The sequence below is a fragment of the Phasianus colchicus genome, chromosome 7 (assembly GCF_987193195.1).
Source record: "Phasianus colchicus chromosome 7, bPhaCol1.hap1.1, whole genome shotgun sequence".
NCBI classification, from domain to species: Eukaryota; Metazoa; Chordata; class Aves; order Galliformes; family Phasianidae; genus Phasianus; species Phasianus colchicus.
The window spans coordinates 17,668,193-17,693,112 of record NC_143442.1 but is presented as its reverse complement, the minus strand read 5'-3'; the positions used below and the strand labels follow the sequence as shown (position 1 = coordinate 17,693,112).

At 36.9% G+C, this 24,920-nt stretch overlaps 1 protein-coding gene across 1 annotated transcript in view; it reads left to right on the top strand.

Moving 5' to 3' along the window:
• Positions 1-1,451: 1,451 nt before the first annotated feature.
• The window catches only part of TTC21B (tetratricopeptide repeat domain 21B), a 30,804-nt gene continuing 7,335 nt past the window's right edge, over positions 1,452-24,920 (top strand). The window contains exons 1-22 of the mRNA XM_031599532.2: positions 1,452-1,487; positions 1,603-1,732; positions 2,364-2,474; positions 3,052-3,218; positions 4,026-4,148; positions 6,091-6,248; positions 7,016-7,100; positions 7,503-7,601; positions 8,477-8,669; positions 10,806-10,903; positions 11,349-11,549; positions 13,280-13,409; positions 13,876-14,033; positions 15,259-15,483; positions 16,173-16,411; positions 16,697-16,769; positions 17,679-17,789; positions 18,608-18,746; positions 20,331-20,437; positions 21,918-22,106; positions 23,502-23,612; positions 24,779-24,860. Of these exons, the coding sequence (XP_031455392.2) occupies positions 1,467-1,487; positions 1,603-1,732; positions 2,364-2,474; positions 3,052-3,218; positions 4,026-4,148; positions 6,091-6,248; positions 7,016-7,100; positions 7,503-7,601; positions 8,477-8,669; positions 10,806-10,903; positions 11,349-11,549; positions 13,280-13,409; positions 13,876-14,033; positions 15,259-15,483; positions 16,173-16,411; positions 16,697-16,769; positions 17,679-17,789; positions 18,608-18,746; positions 20,331-20,437; positions 21,918-22,106; positions 23,502-23,612; positions 24,779-24,860 (2,950 nt within the window). The 5' untranslated portion in view covers positions 1,452-1,466. The remainder of the gene's footprint in view (positions 1,488-1,602; positions 1,733-2,363; positions 2,475-3,051; positions 3,219-4,025; positions 4,149-6,090; positions 6,249-7,015; positions 7,101-7,502; positions 7,602-8,476; positions 8,670-10,805; positions 10,904-11,348; positions 11,550-13,279; positions 13,410-13,875; positions 14,034-15,258; positions 15,484-16,172; positions 16,412-16,696; positions 16,770-17,678; positions 17,790-18,607; positions 18,747-20,330; positions 20,438-21,917; positions 22,107-23,501; positions 23,613-24,778; positions 24,861-24,920) is intronic.

The following is a 24,920-nucleotide window of genomic DNA, read 5'->3' as shown; positions in this document are numbered from 1 at the left end:
ACAAGGAAAAAAATATTCTTACATAATACTTCCTTAGCAAGTTGGGACTTTATAAGAAGTAAGCGATGGGGTAGAGCCATATGTGCTGGATTCATTAGAAAAGCTTACTCAAAGCAGTCTCAGCTCAGAAAATCAGCTTCACTGATTTTCTGATTCCAACACTGAATTAGTCATACCTACTTCATGCGTTGCTACAGGCTTGGGGCAGAGTGGCTGGAGAGCTGTGTGGAGGAAAAGAATCTGGGGATATTGGTTGAAATTGTTCAGTCAGGGAAGGAGGAGACTCACCTTATCTCTCTCCGCAACTGCCTGAAAGGAGGTTGTAGCAAGATGGGGGTCAGCCTCTCCTCCCAATAACAGTGACTGGATAAGAGGTAAAATCCTTAATTTGCACCAGGAGGAGGCTCAGGTTGGTTTTTAGGAAAAATTTCTTCTCAGAAAGAGTGGTGAGGTGTTGGCATGGGCTGCCCAGGGAAGCAGAGGGGTCACCGTCCCTGGAAGTGTTCAAGAACTGCGGGGATGCGGCACTGAGGGATGTGGTTAGTGGGCATGGTGAGATGGGTTGGGGATGGATGAGATGAACTTAGTGGTCTTTTCCAACCTTAACGATTCTTTGATTGCATTCTCTGATTCTACGACTGGTTTGCTCCTTTAATTAAATGTCATTACTGTTGGATCTTCTAGAGAATGCTTTGCTTATGTGTTGGAGGGACAGCGCATCCCTCCTAAAGCAAAGCCATTCAGCAAGAATTGTTTCTGATGCCTGGACACAATGAACAGCGCCTTCAGGCCCAATGGAAAACCTGTTTTTTACTGAACTCTTCCAACTCTAATTCACTTGGGTGGCAGAAATGGGGGCAAAAAAGAGAGAACTTTCTGTATTTGATTTTATTACATTGCTATGTCATTGCTGGAGAGCTTTACAGAGCCTGAAGCGCTCAATACTGTGGTCTGCAACAACATAACGGGAGCATGAGGCAGTCTTACGTCGGAACAAATGTCAGAGCCAGCCATTTAGAATTCACCAGCACGGGCGCCTCCAGGAGACAGGCTGGAGGAGGCTGCGACTGCAGGGCCGGGGCTCGGCGGCTGGCGCAGCCGCCAGGACGGCACTACGCGCACCGAGACCCCGCGGGCCCTGAAGCGCCTCGGCAAGAGCCGAGCACGACGCCGCCCAGGAGCCATACTGGCCCCCCCACCAGGGCTTGTTCAAACCCGCCCTCCCCCGCCTCGCAGCCAATGGTAACAGCCTCTCGTGAAGTCGTTCCCGCCCCTCTCCCCCGAGCGTCCGGCTCGTTCCGGCGCTTGCACAGTTTTTCTTCCTGTGTCTCTCCCGCCTCCTTTCCCTTGGAGCCAATGGTAGGGCGCGCTCCTGCCAGCCAGCCAATGGCAGCGTGCCTCTGGGCTCTTCCCCGCCCCTTCCGGCGGCCTCGCTCTGGTGGCGTTGGCTAGCAACGGCGGAGGCGATGGACGCAGCGGTGCAGCAGGTTCGTGCCGCGATGCTGGGGGCGGGAAGGCGCTGAGGGCAGCGGGGCAGCGCCAGACGGGGCCGGCCGCGGGTGAAGCGTTTGCGTGAGAGAATCGGGTTCGCCTCTCTCGCAGGCCCTGCTCAACTACTACTGCCAGGAATGCTACTTCCACCACGTCCGGGCCGCGGCGGAGGAGGCGCTGGGCCGGCTGGGCAGCGACCCGGTGTTCCACTTCTACCGGGCGTACGGCGCGCTGCGCACAGGTAACGCGGAGCGCCGCCCGCCTGCTGTGGCGACGCTCGGGCCTTGGGTGCTCCACGGCGTTTGTGAGACCGCTAGCGCTCAGTGAGCCGCGTACGAGTGGTGCTTAATGAGTCCTCCCACCCCCGTGTTCGAATGAGGCAGCTGTGAGGCACGCGGTGCTGGAGAGAGGAGTGATGTGGCTCTGTGTTTCTCGGTAACTCTGTGGGCATCAGTCAGGCAAATAGTTTCCTTGGAGGGAATCTGGAGCCAAACCGTGTGCCCAATGCTTTGTGTCACAAGAATTGGTTGGTTTCAGTGCAGCTGTGCCTAACGTTGTACCCATCTGCACCTGGGGAGCTGGGGGCCGGTACCGGTTGGGTATTTCTACAGGTTTGATTAGCAGAAGCCATATTTTGGGCTGGCTGATCTAACACATAACTTCTTTAAGTTCTCTGCACTGAAATGCTTTTTGTTCCTTGTGTTTGTTTGAAGTGTGTACAAATAGCTGAAAACTGACATGATTGATGTGGAAAGATACGTAAAAAGAGTTGGGAAAAGCACAGAAATAGAAATCGAGTCAAGAGTTTTTGATACTGATCTTCTCTGTCCTCTCAAAGACTTTGCAGTTTATTTCATTCTTGTTATCACTAGGTGATGTCCAAGAGGGTATTCGACAACTGGAATCCATTAAGAACAAACAGGAGGTGTCACTTTGTGCAATGATGGCACTGATCTATGCCCACAAAAAGAGCCCTAATCCAGGTATGCTCATTACAACAATAATGGTTTATATTTTTAACAGCCATATGTGAAGACTTGGGAGTTGTAGATGAATTCTGCGTAACTTTAAAGGTTATACCCCAATCTTGCTTAATATAAAAACATAATATCTAGTACTTAGAAATCTATCAAGACTGTAAATAAAATACCAAAATACAAAGCTGTGAAAAGTTGTCTAAATCTTTAAACACTGAAAAACTCATTTACCTGCCAAGGTGAAAAATATTTTATGGAGGAAGAAATTAAAATCAGGTTGCTTTCAGTTCTTGTTTCCTATTGTCTGTCCGTTTTCAGTCCTTCTGAGTAAAACTGCAAGTTATTAATAAGTCATGAAAGGCCATTAATATATTTCGAGTTACCCTGGTGAACATTGAATGAACGAGTGAAATAGCTCTGTTCTTATTTCTGTCTCCATGAACTAATGCTTTAAGATCATGTATTTCAGTACTTTCTGAAAAAGTCATAGCGATGAGAGTCAGACATTTGATTTTCACAGTTCTTCATAAAGGACCAGAAAATAACGTGGGCAAAAGAAAATATTTGACATTTGTCTTTTCAGATCGGGATGCTATTCTAGAGTTGGATACAAAACTGAAGGAGCAACGAAAAACAGCAGGACAGCAGGCTCTCTACTTCGCTGGCTTATTTTTGTGGCATCTTGGTCGTGAAGACAAAGCCCGGGAATACATTGATAGGGTGATCAAAGTTTCTGGTGGTGATAAAGAGGTAGCCTTTTTCTTTCTACGTAAAGTAGTAAGAGGACTGTGTATATACTATGAAGCTGGGTTTAACTACACCGATAGTATTTTGATGTTCCTTTGATGAACTTTGTGTTTTAATACTTTAACATCATAATTGCATTTGACAGGGATGAATAAAATTCCTAGTGACTTTTTTTGAATGTATTAATTGTCAGTTAGTAAATCGAAGTTCTGCATTGACCAATGGAGGTAATTTATAGTTATGTCAGTTTTGTTCTTGCTAGGAGTTGTTATCATGATCAGTGTCAAAGCAACAACAAAAAATTGATGATGTCAGTAGAGGGAGTGTCATCTCCTCTGAATCTACAGATTCAAAAACCCAAAGGGTTGGAACAGTTTCAGCAGTTGTTAAAGGCAGGTTTTGCCTTTACCTGAATGTAATGTAATATCTGTGTAACTGTTGTATGTAGCAACGTCTTCTGCGTCTATAGAGACACTGACAGTTACTGTTTTAAGAATCTTTAATCCTGCTTAGTTTGTTCATCTAGGTTAGCTCCATTGTTGCTTTTAATCCTTGAAGTTATTTAATCCTTTAATTATTTGATTAATTTGAGTTTGACTTAACTTATGAATGAATTACTAATGTTTTGAGATGTGTACTGGTTATAATTTCAATTGTATATTTTAGATTATTAATTAAAAGCTTCTGACTTTGATCTTTCTTTAAGACTTATTTTAGAGTACGGTTCTTTCCATTTATTGTTCTGCATAGCATACTTCTTTGTAATTAACTGGTTAATAAGAGCACCAGTGAATACAAATGTTTTTGCAGGGATTGATTCTGAAAGCATGGCTTGATCTCACTTGTGGGAAAGAAACTCATATTAAAAAAGCTGTGAAGTACTTTGATGAAGCGCTGCAGGAAGGGAATGATGTTTTTGCTCTCCTTGGTAAAGTACGTTTTCTTTGATTTTAACGCTTTCTAAATGTGTTAATGTTTCCAGTGGAGGGCCACAAAGATGGTAAAGGGCCTGGAGCATCTTCCCTATGAAGAAAGGCTGTGTGAACTGGGTCTGTTTAGCCTTGAGAAAAGAAGATAGAAGGGGGGCCTGATCCAGGTCTATAAATACCTAAGGTGTGGGGGGCAGAATGGCGAGGCCAGACTGTTTTCAGCAGTGTGTGTGGAGACAGGACAAGGGGAAATGGCTAGAAATGTGCGCAAGAACTTCTTTACGGTGAGGGTGACGGAGCACTGGAACAGGCTGCCCAGGGAGGTTGTAGAGTTGTCTTCTCTGGAGATATTCAAGACCCACCTGGATGCCTACTTGTGTGACCTGGTGTGGGGAACCTGCTTTGGCAGGGGGTTGGACTCGATGATCTCTGGAGGTCTCTTCCAACCCCTACGGTTCTGTGATACTGCAACTTTTTGTTAATAGTTAGAGCTTGCTAATGATTAGAGCATGTGCAAGAAGTGGAGATACAGCTCAGTCGTATTCTTTTTGTTCAGTTGACTAGATTATTTTTTTTAAAAGCCTTTAGTAGATTTTAGCAGAAATTATGTGAGTCACGCAATTATTTGAGGAATATGAAAGTTACCAAACAATTTGAGTTCTAGCACAATAAAAATAGGTGACATTTGCATTTCCTGTGATAAACAGCCTGCTTTAAATAGTAGCTAATTGTACTGAGTAGCCAGGGTTCATAAGAATTCTCACTTTCTGTCCTGATGAAGACAAAAGGACAGGCAGCGCAGTGGTAAATAAGCAGTAACTGTTCAAGTGATGAGTTTTTTTTTTTTTGAGTAAAATTAGCTTCCAAGTGACACCTTAAGGCCCGATAGGCACCAGTGTAAAAAAAGATGGCTTCAGATGAAATGCAGTCAGTCTGAATGTAAACTGAAGGTATGATTTTTAGTATGTGCACAAGAAAAAAAACTTTGAATTCATCTATTCGTATGCAAGAAATGAGGCTTGGTACCATTTGAAAACGTGCAGGTCAGAGGAATTTTTCACAGAAGACGCTTGTCCACATGATAGAATTACTATGTGCCATAGCAAAAAAAACCCACGCTATATATAGTAGTTAAAACACTGGTGGGATTATCTGAATGTTTCTGTCTTATTCAAAGTTGCCGTTATTCAATTGCAAGTGCTTATTTTGAATGTGGGATATAGAAGACTGTAGCTCAGAGCAGTGCACAAAGTATTTGAGTACATGTGTACATGGCTGTATGCGTTCAATTACCAGTACATTTAAAAGTGTTATTGCAATTAGATTTTAGGCAGATAATTGTCTTGTTGTTACTTAAGAAACTGTGGTAACTTTTGTTTGCACCATGACTCTCAGAAATATTAAGTGATATACACACAACCACCTGGAATACAGTAAGTGAATTTTAAGCTTCAAAGTAGAGCTGATGACATGAGCCCTAAATTGATTTCTACTCAGCAGAACTCATTTTAAACTGTGATACTGCTTCTGATGTAGTCTTGTACTTTTAAGTGTGGCAACAACAGTGACCTATGGGGACTGAAGATTTTGGCACATATCTCAAGTCTTGAATAAGTTGTGCTATCTGTTGGTTATGTTCAATATCCTGAAATGTTTAAACTGCTTCAACAAAAGTTGCCAAAAGCTACTAAAACAATGCCACTCTTCAGCTACATCTCCCTGTTTTTTTCTTGTCAATGCTGTGGTGAAGTTAAACTTGAAATAGAGGTGCTTACCCCACACAGTATTTTACACTTCATCTTTTCATATTTCTTTTGTATGATAATTCTAGCTGAATCTGAAGTAAAATGGATATTGAAAAACGGTTTCTCTATGGAGGGAAATTCTGTATCTTCCCACTTCTGTGAGTGCACAGGATTTGATGCAATTTTTCTTCCTTCCATTAGACACAATATTTTGAGATCCGACAGAATTATTCAGGAGCTCTGGAAACGGTGAACCAGATAATTGCAAACTTTCCAAACTTCCTTCCTGCTTTCATAAAGAAAATGAAGCTACAGCTAGCCCTGCAGGACTGGGAACAGGCAGTTGAAACAGCACATAGGTTGAGTATGAACTAACACTTTGCTGATTGTGCTTTTTATATGTTTGGACTGTAAGAATACTTTGGAAAAAGTTGGAACAGTTTTAAATAAAGTATATTAAACAAAATGAACTTCAGTAAGAGCCTCGCCTCGCAATTGTATGCGGGTGCTGCATCAATACGTGAACCCATTCTGCAGGGAAGAGAGAGGGTCTCTGTTGAGGCAGACCTGAAGTGACAGAAGCTGTGATTTCATATGGAAAGTGTGATTTAAAGTGATGGTGTGATACAAGTTGTGACAGTTGTTCATGTCAACACTCTGTAAGGTTGTCCTCCTTGTACCTTGGTGTTGTTTTTTTTTTAATTCTTTTTGGTATTTCTGTTAGAGATATTTTAGCTGGAAAGAAAAGTTCGAAGGTAATGTTACCAAAATGGGAGAAGTTCTATGAAAACATTTACATTTGAAGCTTTCTTGTAGCTTCACGTATGGTAACATTATACTTACACCAGGTCAGTTTAAGAACCTGAAGGTTTAATTACTTTATTGTATACTGGGGAGATTCAATCCAATGAGAAGGAGCCTTAAATCCATATTCAATTTCTATCATACGAGGTGAATAAAACAGAATAATAATAACCAATATGTTAAAAATATTTTGTTTTTACCACTGTGATAGATTTACCAATGCTTTGAAAATGAAGAGAATATTAATTATTTTCACTGAAAATGATTGTGAATCAAAAAATCTGGTTAGGCTTCTTTAAATGCATGTTTTGTTTGGATTTAGGCTATTGCAGAAAGATGCTCTCAATTTAGAGGCCACAAGAATGGAGGCCCTGCATTTTCTATGCAGGGAAGGAAATATACGTGAGGTGAGTCTTGCTGGTTGCAGACAGTTGAGTACAATGCAACCTTTGTTAGGGGTTAGTTCTCTCTTCCTCCTCGTATACTGTGTCTGTATTGTACTGAAGCCCTAGCAAGATGTACAGATCTTGCTTGATGAGACTCTTCCATCAGCTCAGATTCAGCTCAAGTTATTCATTTTTTGTAGAATATTTAGGAGATATACAATGATCTATTACATTCTCCCTTTACTAATCAATGTATTTTTCTACAAATTGCAGTTTTTTAGAAAATCAATCTAACTTCTATCTCTGAACACCTCTGAATATAAATTTCAAAATACTGCTATGCAGTAAAATATTTTTGGTGCAAATTATTTAGTGGTTCCAATCTGTTAATTCTTTCAATTATGTCATTGATTTTTCTCTCAGGCTTCGGCACGACTGAGCGACCTACTTAAAGCATTGGACAGGTTGGAGCCACGTAATTCACAGCTCCACTATAAAATGGCTTTAGCTTTCAGTAGAACAGTGAGTATACTTTCTTTTTCTTAAGCAACAGACAAATAACCACACATTATTTGTTTTATTTAACGTTTGTACCAGAAAATGTGTTCTAATAAGTGCTTTCCAAAAGATTTAAATAAGTTAACTTGTATGGCCTTTGGTAACTCAATTTGTTAAAAGTTTTGCATTCATTTACATTGTGAATTCAAAATACTTGAGCAATGTCATTCGTAAAATGTTTTTATTACTTACTTTTTAAACGAGAAACAGGTTTTCAGTGAAAATATACTCGACTATCTCATAGAATGTTTCATAGCAGAAATATTTGTTAAGCTTCTTCATACAGCTTTGAAGTGGAAAGCTTCTTTAATTAGGTTGGACGTCAGGGGGGAATTCTTTACAGAGTGGTGAGCTGCTGGAACAGGCTGCCCAGAGAGGCTGTGGATGCCCCGTCCCTGGAAGTGTTCAAGGCCAGATTGGATGGGGCCCTGGGCAGCCTGGTCTAGTATTAAATGTGGAGGTTGGTGGCCCTGCATGTGGCAGGGGGGTTGGAGATTCGTGATCCTTGAGGTCCCTTCCAACCCTGGCCATTCTGTGATTCTGTGATTTAATTCTAATCAAAACCCTTTTAAGAAGGCATTCAAAGCAACTATCAACTGTGTAGAATTTTCTTTTATATGGTATTCTGTATTTGTTTGAACCCCAGCACACTTTACTGTTTGAGTTCTTATGGAATTAGTACAGATTAATCTTATGTGAGGTTATGGGTTTTTTTTCAACTGTTGCAGTAATATGAAATGTGCAAACTTTAAAATCTGAAATATCTTTATCTTTTCCTAACTGAATTTGGAGGGAAAAAAAAAAAGAATAATCTTAAAGTTTGAATTCTTGCCTTTTAGTGTGGCCGGAACCAACTCATCCTTCAGCATACACAAACATTAGTTGAAAGAGCATTTAATTTGGATTCTGACAATGCAGAATTTGCTACGGAGCTTGGCTACCAAATGATTTTACAAGGGAAAGTGAAAGAAGCTTTAAAATGGTACAAGACTGCTATGACACTTGATGAAACAAGTGTTTCTGCCCTAACTGGTAAGGTCTTAAACTTGTTTTTTATTTTATTTTATTGCACTTAAGATGGGAGATGCTTTGTTTATCAAGTTTTCTTACTTCTGCTAATATGAATAACAAGAACTGTTTTACTGAATAGCATATGGTTCTTGTTTTGTGAAATTATTTTGCTAAGTATTTGTTAGATCTGTAGCATTTGTACAGTGTTTATTCTTAGGAAGTTGTATTTTTCATGTATTCTGATGGTTTCAATTTGTTTTCTTTTGCTGTGCACACCTAAAATTATATGATATCTATATTTAACACTTTTTTTCAGTACATGAGGCATTGCCTTAGGTTCCTCTATCTGGAGTTACTTGAGAGAGGAAAAAAGCTTTTAAAATTTCATTAGTATCACTGAAGACTAACTTTACTAGGGCTGTTTTTCCTTTCCTTCCAATCTTTGGCTCTGTTGTTTTGTGACATTACTATTTTGTGCAGTATTATGTTCTTGGCTTTCAGCAGGATAGTGCATACAGTATTTGAAATGCAGACATGAGGTAACTTATTTTTTCTTATTACTTTGTCTAGTGCAATGCATATGGTGTACTCATCCCTTTTATTTTAATCACGTTACAAATCTGTATAGCAGATTTGCAGAAGCACATAACTGCAAAATACATGGTACTGCAGTGTTGTCACTCCTTAGAGAGTGTTAGATCTTACCATCAGGCAGGGATTAGCAACACTGAGCAGTAGTTATTCGTACAGGAGAAGAATGAAAATATTTTAGTTTCCTTTCTTTTCCCCATGTACTGCCTGATTCAGCAGGAAAAAAGCCTGCCAAAACATTAGCTATCCATTGCTAGCTTCTTGTTGGAATGGTTCTGTGTGGCTGTGCATGTCTGTCAGTGAAACAAGTACAAATGAAGGGAGGGAGCAAATCAATGATTATTGCTTATTTGACCACGGTAAAAGGCTGTTGCTTTATCAGATGTGTTGGTCTGAATTTCAGCTTCTGTAAATACTCATACAGTTATTTTGTTATCTTGAAAACCATTGATTACCGTATTTGTCTGTGGTAACTCAGATTTACCATCACACATCAGTGCCTCTGTTTAAACTAGAGCCTGATTTTTTCATTTAATGCATTCTTCTGGCTGGCTGGGTGTGCACAGACCTGGCTAAAGCAAAGTTATCTGGAGGAGATTATGAGGTAAAGAAAGATGTTTTTTGTCTACCATGGACAACCCTGCTGTTCTTTCTGTGACTCATGTATGCAGATGAAGCATTACGTTTCCTTGGACCTCTCCTTGCCTGGGCTGCATCCAAAACACACTATTTTTTTGATTTTTTTTTTTTAACATACATCACCACTGAAGTTATATTTTAATTGCAGTTTTCTGTCATCTGAATGTCTGTTTTTTATTTTATGCTCTTGGGAGCAGACATTGTCATTTCAGTATGTTAAAAAGTTAAACATTTACCAAAGCTAGAGAGCTCTTATGCACTGCAGAAATAGTAAATTGAAAGGTGGGTGGTAGTACAAGCTGTCTTCTGTGTTCACAGTGAAGACTGAAATGCATGCTTTTCAGCCTAATTTAAACATGTATGAAACGTAATCGGGCAAGACTTCTGATAATTACTGCAGCTTAAGGATTGGAAGGTCTTTGGGGGGGAAAGAAATATCTATTTTTGGTAAAGATCTCAAGGATATGAAGAAGAAATATGACATGTGTGCTTCAGTCTTTGCATTTTTATCTGTAGCACTGCTTTCTACTCTGAAAACTCAAATGGTATAAAAAAATCTGGTTTGGGTGTGGTCTGGGGTGTTCTTTTGTTACCCTATCCTGATTGTTGGATTTGGAAGTGAAGATTTATGGTGCCTTGATTTGTGTTAGTCCAGAACCAGTTGAAGATGTACTGTGCTCAGCTTTGTAGTATTAGGTTTTGGATATTTTCACAAAGTGACTTTTTGACGTTGCTTTTATTAGTTGTGTATGTTCTCTCTCAGATATTTCTAAGTATGTGAGATCTGCATTACGGTAGATCTTGGTCTGTTTTTTTCCTTCTTCCATCACCATTTCATTAAGATGCTGAAGAGACGAATTCTAGGAAACAATGCATATGTTTGACTAAGATGAGAAATCTGAAATAAAATCTTTTAATATGTTACAGGAATTATTCGTTGTCAGCTAATACAAGGGCAGCTAGAAGATGCAGAACAGCAGTTGGAGTTTCTTAATGAAATCCAGCAGTCCATTGGAAAATCTGGGGTAGGAGGCATCTTTGTATATTGAAATACTTTGTTTGCTATCTAAGTAGTGGTCTGCTAGCTACTTCCACATTTCAGTCAGTCAAGTGGAGCATTCTAAATTTCAGTTTTCATTCCCTATCGATGTAAGTTAATAACTTAACAACGCAGTACTGTGTGCTTACTAAGCACTGTCTCTGAAAATAAGTTTGAAATGTTAGAAAGGGAAGGGTATTAATTTATGCAGGATTTTTTGGTCAGAAGAATTTAGAGTTGCTTGTACAAATTAAGAGAATGCACTAATGAAGGAATGATAGCTGGTGTCATTTGCAGTGAACATACTTAAGGTGTTACAGTATCTCTGCACAAAAAAAGAAATGGCTAACACTAATGATTGAGTAATTTTGTATAAATAGCAGGTGGATGTATCTGGAATATTTAAAATGTTCTGTTTCTCTTTCCTGTAGGAATTATCTTTCTTGCATGCGGTCCTTGCTATGAAAAAACAAAAGAGACAAGAAGAAGTGATTGCCTTGCTGAATGATGTTCTGGATACCCACTTCTCATCTTTGCATGGTTTTCCTCTTGGTGTGGAGTATTTTGAAAAACTGAATCCTGATTTCTTGCTAGAAATTATTAGGGAATATCTTAATTTTTGCCCAGCACAGGTAAGCAGCTGTATATTGCACCTCTCTGAAAACAAACCATTTTGGAATTTTTTCTTGAGATTGGGCAATCATGAAGCAAAAGCTTAGAAAACTTTTCCCCTTGAAATGTGAATTTCTATGACGTAAAATTGCTTTTTTAAGTTACTATATAATCATTTAATCAAAATAACTGTGTAAATACTTCTCTTGCAAAGTCAGCAGGTACTGTAGCATCTGAGGAAACTTACGATATTAGTTTCATGGCTTGCATCTGTATTTGTACAGAATTTATTTATTTTTTTTAGAATCTCTTGTGATCAAGTAACTAAGAATACAGTGACTATAACTGTCTTAATGAGAGACTTGGTTATTCACACTGTAATTATTCTGGTACTGAGATATTTTTGTCAGCTCAGGATATCTTTTCATTTTAAGCTTCTTTTGCATGTTGGTAAAAATCAGCTGACTACTACTTGGTTGATGTATTACTAATTTTTAGTTCTAGATGGCTAACTTGCTTTGACTGAACTTGTTCTGGTTTTGAAGCAAAGACATATAGGACTTAATACGTTCAGTGTGGACCTGACATCCCTAGAGTTGAAGAAACACTTTAAAAGTACCTCTAAAGAGTGTCGTCTTTAAAGAGATTATTCCTCTGAAATAGCGAGGAGTGATCTTTATTCTGTTTCTAGCAGATTCCTAGTCAAATTGTAGAACTTTTCCATAAATATTTATGTAGAGCTATAAAATCCAACCAGCAAATACAGTGAGTGTTCCATTGTTATAACTTATCCCGCTGTCTTTGAGATGATATGGCTTGAAAGTCTAGAAAAATATAACAACTGCATGTGACTTTATACACAGATGGAGATAAAATAAGTGTCATTCTGTGAAGCAGTGTCTGAAGGAAGGTTTCCTTAGGATACGTAATGACAATGATGGTTCTGTAATTTGGAATGAAAACTGAACTGTTGTCTTAACAGCTGTCTGTAGAAGAATGGGAAAAACGACACCTTTCCTTGAAGTTTCATTATACCATTATTACAAAAAAGAGATTGTAGCTTTGCGAGGGCATGTGTCTTGAGAGGATGTCAGGGTGTTAGGATGAACAGAGGCATCTTTATGTTGTCTTTTGCTTGTTATATAACGTAACTATTTCATTGGCTACAAACTGTTCATAATAAAGAACAACTAAAGTGTGATACAGCGTAGCAGTTGATGTGGAAGTTGAATGGAAGTGGTTATTTTCAGGCTGCTGCTTTCAGTTTAGTAATAGGAGAGGGTAAGCTCTGTGGCATGGAAAGAGCATAGGGAAGACAGGACCAGGAACTTTTCTTCCCATCTCTCTGATCATTCCTTCCATCTTTGGCTCTCTTGAAATTCAGTTCATATTGTTGGATCAGTTGGCATGGTAATTCTGAGCTTGCTGCCAAATGTTTATGGACAACTCTAGTTATTACGTCAGGTCTGGGTCTGTTCTTCCTGGAATTCATGATGCAGTTTTGTGTTCCTGCTGATATCAACAAATTGTACTTTAAATGTGAAATGTACTCTTATATTTTTTTCCAGCAACAGCTTTCATCTCTTCAGCTTTACTATTGTCATTAGAGTTTAAAGTGAAACTCAGACTTGAAATGGAATTCAAGTCCAAAGCCTACTAACATATATGTTACTTCTGGGTTTTGTTTGTTTTGTTAGATTTAGTTCTGTTGTTGTTTGGTTTTGTTCATTTTGTTTTGGTTTATTCCTAGCCTGCAAGTCCCGGGCAGTCTCCTTCACCACTTCTCAAGCACTGTGCTTCTGTTCTTGAAACTGTGGTAAAAACTGTGCCAGGTCTTCAACAAGCTGTTTTTTTAATTGCAAAGGTGAAATATTTATCAGGTAATATTTGTATGAATGGTTAGCTATCTACCTCTCTAGTTTCTCTGTTTTTGCTCTTCAGTTGTAAAGTATTTCTTGTCCACTGTGTTGCACTTCATAGCTAAGTGAAGAATACCTGCACTACTTCTGTGATTTATGTGAATGTATTTTAGTTCTATGAATGCATTAATGTGATATTGCATCTATTGCTTTCCGAAAGAGGCCAGTTATTAAATGATTTGAAGATGGGACAATGGGAAAAAGTCTTAACTTTAACCTGATTTTGATTTTTTTTTTTTTTTTTTTTTGTTCAGAGCTGCAAAAAATAAGTTTAAAAAGGTACTTCTTCACGACTTTGTTTGCTCAGTGCTAATGATTATTTTATTTATTTTTTAATAACTAAGTTAGTAAATAATAAATTAATGTTCTGTTTAACCTGTGTTTTCTTATCAGCTACTTTTTCACTTCCTCTTTTTTGACTTCCTAGGGGATATTGAGGCAGCCCATACTAATCTTCGTTACTGTCTGGAAAGAGATCCTTCTTATGCGGATGCACACTTACTGATGGCCCAGGTCTATTTGGCTCAGAACAACACTAAACTGTGTTCTCAATCCCTGGAACTCTGCCTGAGCTACAATTTTGAGGTGAGTTGGACAAAAGAATCAAACCACTTTATTCAGTCAATCATCCAAGGTTTTTTGTATATTTTTTTATATAATGGTCTTTAAAATGAGATTTTTGACTCTTCCACTATAAGCTCTATATCTAAATGCTAATGTGAATGTGTAAATAACTAATTTTTTTAACTAGTAAGGTTCAAAGGGCAGAACTAATCCATTATTGCAAATACTGAAATTGTGTTAAAATACAAAAGAAGGGATGGCTTTTCCTCCAATTCTTACATAAGTACTAAAAACAAGTAAAACAAAGTTGTATAAACAGAATTGTTGATTGCAGATGAAGTTTGCAGTTGACTTTAAAGGCTAATGTAGAAGAACTTGAAAAGTAATCCAGTGTCTTTGTACTTCTTACACAGATGTACAATTACTAATGAAGATAACAAAGATGCATGAGGAGTTCAGAAAAGAAAATTCTTGGTTTTAGCATCATAAATGTTATGAGTTTGAAGATATGCTATGCTGACTTGTTTTATTTGTTTACAGAAGTGGAATTTTCTGATTAATACTAATGGGGGTACATGGTACAGCATTCCTTAAGTCTGAGTTGTGCTAAGTCTCTTGGCAGTGTGTGGCTGAATAGTGGGACAATCTAGCACTTCCTTGCAAGTGTTCTCTCATTTTGGTTCCTTCTTCCAAATGATGCAGAAAAGCATAAGGTTAACAAACTAATCAGGAGATACCAAGGTGCTTGCAACTTTATCTATAATTGTGTTTCCCTTATTTAGATCTCCTTTTCTCGTTAGGTCTGTTTTGAGAAGGTGTGGAAATGGCAGACAGGACTTAAGCCACAAAATAATTCTATACCATTTTTAATTGGTAGCCTAACGAAACAAATGTACTTCAATGTGAGAGATGGTAAAAATCCATTAAAATTCAATCTAGTTTAAAATAATTCTGTCTAAGTCTGGTATAATGAAATAAGTTCATGATTATAAAACAAAAACTAATTGCTATTTTGCAGACTCCCTGAAAACTAGTATTTACATTATTGCAACTTGAATCAGCTGTATTTAGAGGTAAACAGGAACTGAGGTCAATGCTGGGGAAAAAGAATCTTTCAGGGAGCTGAAATACGATGTATGAGGGGAAATCTGGAAATTCCTTCTTTCTCTTTGTATGTACGTGTAATATATTTTATATATATATGTATATGTATGTATATATGTATATAAATATTTTTTTCTTTTAGGTGAGAGAACATCCAGTTTATCACTTAATTAAGGCTCAAACCCAGAAGAAGGTGGGTGAATTATCAGAAGCTATCAAGACCTTACAGATGGCGAGGAATTTGCCTGGAATGAGAAAACACACAACTTCCTCAAAGGCGAAAGGAAAAAGAATTGAAATTGATACGAGTGATCGTGTGGCTGTCTTTCTAGAACTAGTAGAGGCTCATTGTTTGAATGGAGAACCGGTAAGATCACAAACATACCCCGAAACAATTTCTTCTATCCGTTAACAGAACTGTCTGACCCTCATTAGCTTAGAATATAAAACCATCAATTTTTCTGCCAACAAGATGTATTGATGTTTTGAAGATGTGATATCTGACTTGACATCTGATATGTGAAAGTTTACAAGAAAAAATATGTATTTGCATATGCTAAACTGACTCAAAATTTTCATGCAAAACTTTAATTTTGTGGAGCACATACTGTTGATGTTCGCTCTCAGGCGTGTAGATTAATATTTTATTGTAAGAATGCTACTAGAAATATTTTTTGATTGTGTCCTTATTAGTGTCCTTACTCTCAACTGAATCTTAGTATGTCTTAAGGCATATGCAGTGTCCAAGGATATAATGTACACACAACACTGTAGTTGGATGGTCAGAGGTCATCCTTTTCTAAATAGGACTAGTTATAGCATGGTGCTGTGCAGTTGATTTTTGATCATTTTCTTGTATATATGCAATATAAGTGAAGAGAAAAATAACATTTTAAATGTTTCAAAAAGAAATAAATACTGTGGCTTGGTTTTGCTGCTTTTTTTGGTTTGCTTTATTTTTGTATAATGGTCTCAGACATAGATTTGCTTATGATGACTTCATTTTTGTCTGTTCAACAACAAAAACTGTGTTAATTCTATTGGTTTTATTTGCAGCATGAGGCCGCTGTAGCACTGCAAGATGCCATTGATGAATTTTCTGGAACTCCTGAGGAATTAAGGCTCATGATTGCAAATGCAGATCTGGCAATTGCTCAAGGGGATGTTGAACAAGCCTTGACTGTGCTCCGAAATATTACACCCGAACAGCCTTACTTTGTACAAGCTAAGCTCAAGATGGCAGACATCTATCTTCAGTGCAGGAGAGATAAGAAGTTATATACTGCCTGCTACAGGTATAAATTTGTGATGTGTATGTGTACTATTTCCCAAGGTGTTAAATGGTAGCATGTTGAGCTTCTTTTTGCTAAAACAAATCAGAAAATTCAGTGATATAATGAACTCAAGCATTCTAACATTTAAGACAGTAACAGGAATTCTTATTTTGGAAAGATTTCAGATTTTTTATTTTAAGAAATAATAATTGACATCATTAGAGGATAGTGTTATCACACCCTACTTGTTTAGATACCAATGTTGACATGTTAAATATTGAACACGGTTCTATCCTCTGCTTCCAGAGACCTAGTAGAAAAACTGCCAAGTGCTCATACATTTCTTCTTCTTGGTGATGCATATATGAATATTCAAGAGGTAAGTGCTTGTTAGAAATGAGCAAGTGACCTAAGTCATTCCTTTGCTTTGGCAAGTTGAGACAAGGTACCATGATGACTCTTAGTAATAGGTAGTTCGGAAATAGAGCTCTTATGGGTGTTAAAAAATGAAATAACCAACTATGAATGTAACTGTTCTAAATTCAGATTAAAAGCTGTTGAAAGCGCCTTCTCGTAATTTTGGGAGAGAAATTGAAGGAGAGCATTTACTCTTGAAGAACATTCAGACAAAAGCTTGAAAAGAAAGAAGTTAGAGATGTTTTGGAGTAGTTTTAAACTTAGAATAATTACAATTATGTTCCACTCCTGAAAGTTTTATTTAAAAATCATAAACAATTGGATTTCGATATATATGCTAGAAAGTTTTTGGTTACTTGATGGGCTGGAAATCTCGCTCAGTGTTTGTAGAAGATGCACTGTATTGGGTGAATGTAGAAATTTGAAATATACACACTTAAATTCATATTTTTGGGAGAGTTGATTAGGTGATTAACAATTGTCTTCTCTTTAGTGAAGAAGTACAAAGAATATAATTTCCTTGTCTGCTCTTTCAGAACTGGAGAAAAGAAACTGATTATCTTCCATTACACTAATTTCACGTGTGCTTTATATTAACTAGTGAAATGTGCAGTGGTAGAGAAATTTCAGAGGGAAAGTAATCTGAAGTGAATTCAGACTCCTTTGTTAGCTGTATTTTGTTTTAACATAAAAATATGTATTTAAATGGGCTGCACACTTCCAGAATGGTCATTTTTCTCTCAGAAGTTCTGTATTTTGTGAACCAGTAGTACTGGCACTTGCTCTTGGAAGTACTACCAGATTTTTATTTTTCACACACATTTGCTGTCTTAATCCTTGACTTCTGTGTTTTTATCTTTCACTGTTGAAGCCTGATGAAGCCATAGAAGTCTACGAGCAGGCTTTGAAGAAAAATCCAAAAGATCCAGCTTTAGCAAGTAAAATTGGAAAAGCCTTAATCAAAACACATAACTATTCAAAGGTATTCCATAATTACTTGTTTGGTTTTGTACATTGAATAAGAAGTGTTTAATTTTATAGCAGTAAAGAGACTTAATATCCTGAAGTAAATTTACTGTGTAACATGCAACTGGTCAAAGTCATAGTTGCATATTGGTGGATATAAACCTGATGAATTGTAGTTCTGGTGACTTAGAATTGGTATGTGTTTGGACCTGCACTCAAAACCATAGTTAAGTACTTATCCGTTAACATAGTTGAGATACCTCTCATATCCTTAGCACTGTATAGGACAATGGTAATGAAGGCTTTAGCTTCCTAATATTGGAGAAAAATAAGAAAATATTTGGGAAAAACTTGTGAGGTCTTACATATTTTTAAACTTCCCAGGATGTCTTGTAACCATGTTTTTCAGATTAACTGTAGGGAAAATGTTTCTCCTTTTGTATAGTAAAACAGAAGTTTATAATTCTGGTCCAACTGTGTTTTAAATATTTTAAAACTGATTTTAAAGCTGAATCACACAGCTTTGACAGCTAATGAAAATGCAGTTTAATTGACAGTGAACCAGCTGAAGATAATAGGTGCTAACATGGTTAACATGCATAATCACCAAAATGTGGCACTAATTATTCTGTTTCTTTAATTTGGCTCTCAATCTTGGGAGGTCCAAAACTGCAATTAAATGACATCCTATTAATGCAGTAATTACTAGAAAATTACTTAGAAAGAAGTGAAGAAAGTAGAGAAAACTCTAAGCAGGATGCCATTAAAAATAGAAGTAGTAAAATTGTTTTCTGTAAGTTTTCTTTAATAATCAGATTTTTGTGTTTCTTCTAGGCAATCAGTTACTATGAGGCTGCCCTGAAAAGTGGTCAGCAGAATTTTCTTTGCTATGACTTGGCTGAACTTTTAATGAAACTAAAGCAGTATGAAAAGGCAGAAGTAGTACTTCAGAAAGCTTTAGATCACGAGTATGGTATGACTGTCATTAATTTACAGCATAATGTGTAATTACTACTATTACTTGTTTGTGGCTATAGACAATAATCAAAGTCCAGATCAGCATTTTTTTTAACTATATAGCACAGGGAACTACAAAGCAATAGATGAAAAATACTCAAAAATAAACTTCATTTTTACTAAAATACTTGCCAGGATTTTTAAACTTGAGACATCACATCAAGTAAATGCAACTTCAGGCCTCTACGTAGGCAAGTTTTTTTGTTCTTCTTTGCTAGCAGAAGTTCTGATCTGAATTGATCATGTATAGAGGAGTCATTCCTGCTCTTAAGAGAATAGTTCTTTAAGTGGAAGATGCTGCCAGGTATCCTTCACTGCAAAGAAACCAATGTTGCAGATTCTCTTCTATGCGTTAGGAATGCGCATGCACAAAGTTAACTCCTTTTTTTTTTTTTTTCAGAATGTTCAGGGAAATGCTGATCCTTTATTTAACTTTATTCTCTTAAAAAATAATAACAATAAAAAAACCCACATTGGTTTCTCATTTTGTTCTTGACATTTAAGGATCCAGCTAACTTGATAATCTTGCTCAAGAGAGCTTAATCTTTTAGTCTTTAATCTTCTTCAGAAAGATTAAATTAGCATTAAATAGAGTTTGCTCCATGTATGTTAAAATCTTTTCTTCCATCTCACAGTGAAGCAGCAATGGTGGTTTTTTTATATCTTTGATATAAATGCTCCACAATAAAAAAAAAAAATAGTATTTCATCAGCTAATGAATTCTTCTTCCATTGGGCAAAGTATTGAATAGTTCAGAATCTCTGTTTAGAAATGCTAAAATAAAAAATCCTAAGATGTCAAAGAGAAGTGAAATGTAGGGAGTATTATGGAGGGAACAATCTTAGACTAGAACAAGTTGCAAACTGAATTAGAAGAGTCTGTGACAATTTACTTATAGTTCAATACACTTATATTTAAAAAAAAAAAAAAAGCTTTTATGTTTTATGTATGCAACTGTGCCCAAGACACCACTTTCACAAGAGATTAAAATGAATACAAACAGGAAAACTTGTAGTAGTATGTAAGTACTACCTTAGGCATAAGTATTTTTAACCATTACTCAGAGTTAGCTTCCTGCTTTTTCAGGAGATACTAAAGCATTTAGTTAAAATAACAACTTGTATTCATATCTGTCTTACTCAGTCTAGCAAAAGAAAGCTACTTTGAGGTCTGAGTGGAAATTTCACAAAGCAATCCTGTATTTTTTTGGTATGGTGACACTGAATAAGTTTGGGTATTTTTCATTACCTTTAAAGAGGTTTTCTGTAAGAAATATAATGTTATGTATAATGTTATGTAAATATAATGTTATGTATAATGTTTCTATAAGAAATATAATGTTATGTATGAAATATAATATTATGGTGTTTATTCCTTCCGTTGCCTGCTAACTCTGCACACAGAGTCAAATCACATTCCTAAATAAATAGAATTAAGCTGTGAACTTCTCACTTAAGCTGTTGCCTGGAATATGTGGAGAATTTTGACTTCCCAGGATCGATTCTTAAAAGAATCATGTTTGTTTATGTATTTCTTATAGTTAATGAACTGTCTTCTCTGATGGAAGATGGACGTTACCAAGTTCTGTTAGCAAAAATTTACAGCAAAATGGATAAGATTGATGAAGCTATCACTTCATTACAGCAGGTAAAGGGAAGACAAAAGGAAACCCTGTGAAAGCTTGCAACATCTTCATTTTTATTTCTTGTTTTGTTTTCATCCTGGTTTCTAATAATATTTTTGTGAATAAGAAAAAAGCATGCATGGTAGTGATAAACCACCAGTGTTTCACCTGGTGTGAAACATTAAGATAGGTCTATGCTTTTTTGAGCATTGTCACCTGAATTTTAGATCAGGATTCTGGGTATTACGGAAGGCTGCATTCATACTGTGTGCTCGTTTGTGTGTGGAGCATAGTTTTAGCAGAGTAGTTGAAAACAGTGTCCATTATGTATCCTTGCTGAGCACTGAGTGCTATTCATAGAACAAACAAGGATAGCTTTCAATGACTACGTGTCATTTTTTTGGTAACGTTGACTGTATTATTTTTAAATAGCAACAGTAATCTGTTAATTCTGGAGTTTAATGTTATCATTCAGTGAGTCTTGAAAGAGCAAATCTGGAAGATACAGGCAACATAATCCATTTAGAAGATGCTTTGAGTAAGGGGTTGGATCCTTCCCTTCCATTATAGCTCCAGTCTCAGTAGGACTAGCTGCTTGCTCATGGTATTACCTTTTGACAAAAAGCTTTCTTCCCTTGCTTTTTCAGGATGATGTTAGGAATTCCCTATGAATTTTACTGTTTGTTAGTTCTCCTTTCCTGCTGGGCAAAATGGTAGGATGAAGAAGTGTTTCAGTACAGTTACAGCTTGCCAACTTCAGTTGACAGTTCAGCACAGCTCTTCAACTTACTCCTTTCCAAATGAGTGAAGCAGCTCTTTTGAGACTCAATTCAGCTTGAGCAGAAGGAAGGAAGTCCTTTATATAGGGATTAAATAAAATTCAAGTTTAAATCAAAGAAAATTGATCAAGTATAAGAAGAATTGGGCACAGCTATTTCCTTAGCTGTCCTTTTAATTTTTTGGGGCATCTGCCTTCAACAGAGGTCTCTAGCTCTGTGGTTCTGTCTTCTCTTAATCACTCTCTAAGTGAAGAACCTTAAAGTAAAATGTGATAGTTGTTTGCATTTTGGCTGAATTTTGTATACTTAATAAAGGAGTTAAGTACGTAGACTTGACTTTCAGCTTTTGAAGTTTTGTTTGTATGCTTAATTTTAGCCTATTTAAAGTCTATGAAGTATAGACCTTACAGTATTAGATTGACATACAGTAAAGAAGCAGGTTGGGATCCTATCTTCTTGAAGTGTTAAATGCTAGACTGCTTTCCAGCGTGTTTTTAATGTGAGTTTTGAACAGGGAAGGTAACTTGGGAGCTCAGAAAGATCTTAGTGGTTTATTGTTTTGCCTGGGTTTTCTATCCTCTTCTTTTTATTAGTTAAAGATTTTGCTGTGCAAGTACAAACTTGTAAAAATTGTAGCCATGTTGTTGTAAAATGAACTATATAATATTGATTCCTTCGGAAAAAAAAGTTGACTGATCTTTTCTTATCCTTCTCTCCATGCTAGGCTCGGGAATTACAAGCCAGAGTACTTAAACGGGCTCAGACAGAACAGCCAGATGCAGTTCCTGCACAGAAACAGTTAGCAGCTGAAATTTGTGCTGAGATTGCAAAGCATTGTACAGTTCAGCGAAACTATGAAAAAGCAATTAAATTTTACAAAGAAGCACTTGTTCACTGTGAAACTGATAAAAAGGTCAGTTCTCCCTCTGACAATTTTGCATTTGTTTTCCTCTTCCCTTTTGATACTTAGCAACACATTTTTCCAGTTATCCACAGCGTAGAACTGTATTTGCAATTTTTTCTGTTTTATGATGAAAACTACAAAGGCTCTGTGTACATACTTGTTTTTTTCTGCCTTGAACTTTCTCCTTTTTGTCACTCAAAATAAAATAGTTGTATACATATTGTCAGTCTATTTACATAAAATTCTCATTTGAGTGGTGATCTGTGTTCACTGAGTAGTCCATTAGTTGCCTATCTGATAGGACTGTCATCGTGCAACAATTGAGGATGTGTAAAGAATGGTACAGTAATAATGGAGGCTGCTCCAGCCTTGCTTGTTGCCTGTCATCTGGAAAGAAATCCCAGCGACTTCAGTCAGTTCAGACAATTTCTGTCTCTGCTGTCTGTGTTCTAGTAGTTCTATCCCTACGTGGTAAGATTCTGGTTTTATTCAAAAAATGTTGCTATTGATGAGCAGTGATTATTGTACTGCTTCTCTTTTCCCTTCGCTGTCTCTTTCAGATTTTTGCTGCAGTGTTCCTTTCTAGCTACATGGAATACAATGATGTCTTAGCCAATCTAAGACCAAATTTCTGGTTTTTGAAAACTTGTTTCCTGCTTACGCTACTGCGGTAGATGTCCAGTTTCAGTGATGTTCTTCTCTGACTGTTCTTCTCTGACATGCCCCAAGCTGGCAGTTTCCTGACTAGCATACTGTTTCACAGTCTTCCACTGTTGCACACATGAAAACTTTCTTCAAATCGCTGTTCTCATAATTAAAATTCTCACATATGTGCTAACTCTGTATCCGTTCCTTTGCTTGCTCAGTTGCCTTTCTGTTTCAGCATTAGAGTGATTGAGCCGCGAGGATGCATGCTTATGTAAATGTTGGTTTGTTAATATTTATTCTGTGGTTGTTTCTCGTAAATGAATTCATACACAGTCTTAATATGTTAGGCAGGGAAATGCAAGCAAGAAAACAGTTTCTGTTAGAATTTGTTTATACTGCGCAGCTAATCAGTGAATGTTAATGAGATATTTGCTTGTTGGGACTTTGTAATGCATGTACATTTTTTTTCCAAGAGAATTATTCTTGCCAAAATTATTTATTCTTTGGAGCAATACTGTCTGAGCATCTGTCTTCAATTCTGCAGTAACTCTTAAAGAAGAAAAGGTTTTACCTTTTTTGTAGCTGGGGGAATTGAAATCAATTAAATTGTTTGATTGAGAGTCTAAAAAAAACCAGCAAGATCTGTCTAGAGTAGAATTGTACAGCAGAATATGGAATCTCAGGTAAATATGTACAGAACTGAGCTATCCTTCCTTAATCATATGCAATTCAAAGATTAAATATTTTACTATACAGGCAATGTTGGAACTAGCACGTTTGTATCTTGCACAAGATGATAGTGACGCCTGTCAGCATCAGTGTTCCTTGTTACTGAGGAACGAGCAAGATAACGAAGCAGCAACAATGGTAATATACTGTTATACTAATTCTGTATTAGAAGTTTTTTGAAGTTTGTCTGTCTGCAATGTGATGAATTCATAAAATACGGCTTTTAGAATCATTTCAGTAATGTGAGCAAACCTATTGCAACAAAATATTATTTCTGTTTACGGTGGATACTGATTCAGCGTTGCATTTCTAGCAACCTGATCTTCATTTTATCTCAATAAAAAGTGTGTGCTTAATATATCACATGTGGAGAAAAAGTGGTAGTTGTAAGATTGACTGATGTGACTTAATTGCACGTTCTATTAACAGTTATCAAACGCGCAGAAAAGAAGTTACTTTACTTTCCCATCACATTAATACTTAAGTAAGCATTGTAGAAAGTGGTGAAAAAAAAAATATCCTCCTCCCCCAAAACAAACCAACCAAACAAAACCACCTTCCAGAAAGAAAGAGCTGTGTACTTAAGGTGTTTTTACGTCCTTATGGAGTCATAGTTAACTGTATTCCTTGTTAACCTCTTTAAGTCACTGCTGCAGATTCTCTCTGTGTGGTTTGTATGCCTGTTGGCTTACAAGATAGCTCAAAAAACTGAGCAACTATTGTTTTAACATTTTGGGAGCAAAATGATTTTAAGATTGGAGTAAGTTATTTTCTTACATCAGGTAACATCTGGAATTTGTCCAAATATAGTGCAAGACGGGGGTAATAACATTCCAGTTACATTTTGTTAAGTCTACTCTTTAGTAATGCCTTTTGGGGGAAAGAAACTGAAATAAGAGCTGGACTTACTTTCTCTGCTGATGTGGGCTGTGTGTTTCTTTTTCCCTAACTTTGAGGTAGTTTGCTTTTCTGTATGCTTAATATGCATTTCTGGGAAATAAAAACAGAAGTATTCAAGTGAAAACAAAACATCTTTGACTGGTACATTGTAATGTTTTATTCTCTCTTGATTTCTATCTTAAGTGAAAAACTGAGTAGTGAATCTGCTTGTTGTTATTCTGCGTGTCTATATAAGGTGTTTATTCTCCAGAGATTAGTGGGAAAAAAGCTGTTTACTTTTTGTCGAATTCCTGCAGCACTTTAAACCTGTGTTTTCTGCCCTTAGTTTTAAAGAACTACAGTTAATTTTAAAACACAGTTTATAAGGTTTTGTTTTGTTTTCTCTGAATTGGTCAATGCTGTAGATGATGGCTGACCTTATGTTCAGGAAGCAAGACTATGAACAAGCAGTCTTTCATTTCCAGCAGCTCCTCGAACGCAAGCCAGGTGAATGTTCAGTAGTGGTATTTTTAACTCTTTGGTACTGATATCTAATGAGAGAGAGGT